General features: G+C 24.3%; 1 protein-coding gene across 1 annotated transcript; it reads right to left on the bottom strand.

The window, feature by feature from the left end:
• Positions 1-1,600: 1,600 nt before the first annotated feature.
• Positions 1,601-2,569, bottom strand: LOC145833640 (kelch-like protein 38). The gene has a single exon (XM_082940786.1). The coding sequence runs from the start codon at positions 2,567-2,569 to the stop codon at positions 1,601-1,603; it is 969 nt and encodes a 322-aa protein (XP_082796912.1).
• Positions 2,570-3,226: the final 657 nt, after the last annotated feature.

Genomic DNA, 3,226 nt, shown 5'->3' with positions numbered 1-3,226 from the left:
AAGCAAAGATAGATAATTCCCTAACAACGCTTAGTATGTAGAAATAATAAATCAAAATAAGAAAATTGATAAGGTACTACCCTTAAAGCAATAAAAAGGTGACTTACAGATTCGAACAAATTTTTATACTTTTCACATAAAATACAGCTGACACCATTTTATTTCTATCAAAAATACTATCTTTTTAGTTTATAAAATAGTTGCTCGGTTTTTATTAATCTGTTTTTTATGTGCATAAAGTATATAAATAAAATATATTTAAGCTCTTTTAACATCATTCGCATGTTTTTTAATAAACTTATGATCGCATTTATTTTTTTTTTTCAGTGCGTACTTTTCGCGAGTGGGTACCTTTTAAACTGCGTACCTTTCTTTAGTCCCTACTGTATTAGCAATTTGAAAATTTTTAATGAAATACTTATTTCTTGTTCAAGTGAATCAATGAACAGACATACTTGTACAATAATAAAAACTATTTGTACTTACAACCTAGAGTGCATATCTTTACAGCTTATGAAATGCATACATACCTCTATGTAAAGTTAAGTAACCTTAACAGATGCTAAACTTTTATTCTTTAAAATTCTGTAGACTAAAAATTAAAGTCAAATATGATAATTTATTCTAACGTTATATGTTTAAACAGCAAAATGCACGTAAGTCATAGTTTAAAACTCATGTTTAATATCATTGCAAACTGTAGTTGGTATATTCTGACAAAATGTAAATTCTAAATAACTTTTTCATGAGTATCGACAGTTTACTTACATTAAACCTTTTTGATTTTAATAAGTTAAGATACTAAACTTGCAAAAATAAAACTAGTTTGATGCAAATTATCATTATATCTATGAAAATTATGAAATATAAAACCTTAAAAATTTTAAACCGATATTAAACCTAAAAGTTTTACTGTTTTTACACATTTTGAGAACTTACGATTTAAATTTTTCAATAAATCGCTACAAATTTTAAATAAAGAGCATTTTTGAATAATTTAAACATATGCGGTTAAAAAAAAATCAAATTAAATTAGAAATAATACCATTAAATTTAAAATTTGTAAAAAAGTTGTACAGTATTAATACTAATACCTTTTTGATGATTTACCTATTTTTATAACATATATTTAATTAATTCGTTATTTTAAAAAGATGTATTCATTTTTAAAATGTAACACTTGCTTAATAAATGTTTACTTAATTTCATATGGGTTCTGTTGCACTTAAAAAACTAAATATTCTTTCAATATTCCTGAAAAACAATGTGAAAGGAAAATTACATTTTTATACTTACATCATACAATAAATAGTACAATTCAATCATTAAAAATAACTTAAGATTAACATAAATATACACTATATTACAAGATTGTTAGTTATTCAATATTCAATCTTCGAACATTAAAATAAAATGTTCCGTTATAAACGCTAAATTTTAACAAAAGTTCTAACAAAGTTATTAATTAAAATAGTTGTTTAATGAATATAAGAGTAACAAAGTGTATTTAAATGAAATTATAAATAAAACAAAACCAAAATATAAAATAAATTAACACTAACTATCCTTTTTATTGTTATATACGCATTCCTATAGTTCCTTAAAGTAAGGTGTAGTACTTAACATATTCTGATCTGAACATGTTTTTAGTAAAATCACATTGAACATTTAACCATTTTGCTTTATCAACATCGTATAAGTACACAACTGATTCGCTTAAATAGTTTTTTAAGGTTTTAAAAACCAAAATATTGTTACCAATGCTAAATGCATCGAACCAACATTTTTCTTCATCAGGATAAATTTCTGAACAAATATTTGTAAAGTTTCTTGAAAAACTATCAAAAACTTCACAACTTGTAGTATATCCTCCACCAATAACAGACATTTTATTACCCATACTTACTGCAGCGTGATTACATCTTTTTTCAATCATATCAGGTAAATAGGTCCATTTGCTTTCATAATAATCATATGCTTCTACTGATTTCAATTCTCCTTGTGGATAGTAGTAGCCTCCAGTAACAACAATTTTACCTTCAAAAACTGTACATCTAGCACTACTTCTTGCTGCATTTAAATTAGTTATTTTTTTCCATGTAAGTTTATTAATATCGTAACTGTAGCACAAACTACTGTTCCAATCACCAATTAAATACAACTTACACAAAAATGAACTTAAACAACTAAATGAATTAATACTATGTAGCTTTTTATCATTTTTGACATACTTATGAGTCCAAGTTTTAGTTTTTCCAGAATAAACTTCTTGAAATAGATATGGTTCACCTAAAAACTCTTTTAATTCTTTAGTATTACCAATAGCAAATATATCAGATTTGATAGTAGATAAACCGAAAAATAAATGTGGTTTAACCATTGAGGGAAATTTATTCACTTTAAAACTAGGTATCTCCAACTCTAAAACTTCGTTTGTCATTTCTTTGTTTCTGTCTTTTCCTCCACAAACTAAGATACTGAAGCCTTTTTGGTTGCAATATCTGTTTTCGTACAAAACATTTGGTACTTGAAAAGAAATTGAATTGCTGTTTTCATACACCATAGACATTTTGCCAGAAATAAATTTTTGTCTAAAAACAGAAACTAAAATTAAACTAGACACATTTAAAACATAACGATACAATGTATCATTTAAAAACGCAATTCGTGTAGAAAAATACAAGTCGAAATTAACTGTTAATAAATATTATTTTATATTTTTGATAAGAATCTTCTAAATTCAAACTTGTCAAAACGCTTTTAATGATATTTCTTTATGTTATCAACTATGTTGCAGATACTTCATTAAACTTATAATTAAAAATCTGTATCATTTTGTTGTTCATTAACTGAGTCAATTTAGCCTATCCAAATAAGATTGCAAATTATTTTTTCAGCTCAGGATAAAAGTTAAAATATATCATTAAATAAAACTTAATTAATTGTTAAATTTTTAAATCATATTATTTGTGCTTCAAGTTTTACTTTGTCTGTTATTTTAAGCAATTTTACAAAAAATTTTACTCTATTATGTTATAGATTAATATGACCTAGCGAGATTATAGGCTAATAATGTTTTTAAACAAACCGATACATTGTAGACAAAAAGATTTTGTGTAGAAAGTGTTTTTATTTGTTTAATTAAATAATTTTTATAATGGCATGTTTTATAGTTAGTTTAAAAATGTTTATGCGATGATTGTTTTTCAACTTTTGTTAAATTCTC

Source organism: Thalia democratica, chromosome 4, assembly GCF_965202585.1.
Source record: "Thalia democratica chromosome 4, ktThaDemo2.hap1.1, whole genome shotgun sequence".
NCBI lineage: Eukaryota > Metazoa > Chordata > Thaliacea > Salpida > Salpidae > Thalia > Thalia democratica.
Note: the sequence above shows the minus strand (reverse complement) of the source record. Positions and strands in the feature narration are given on the sequence as shown.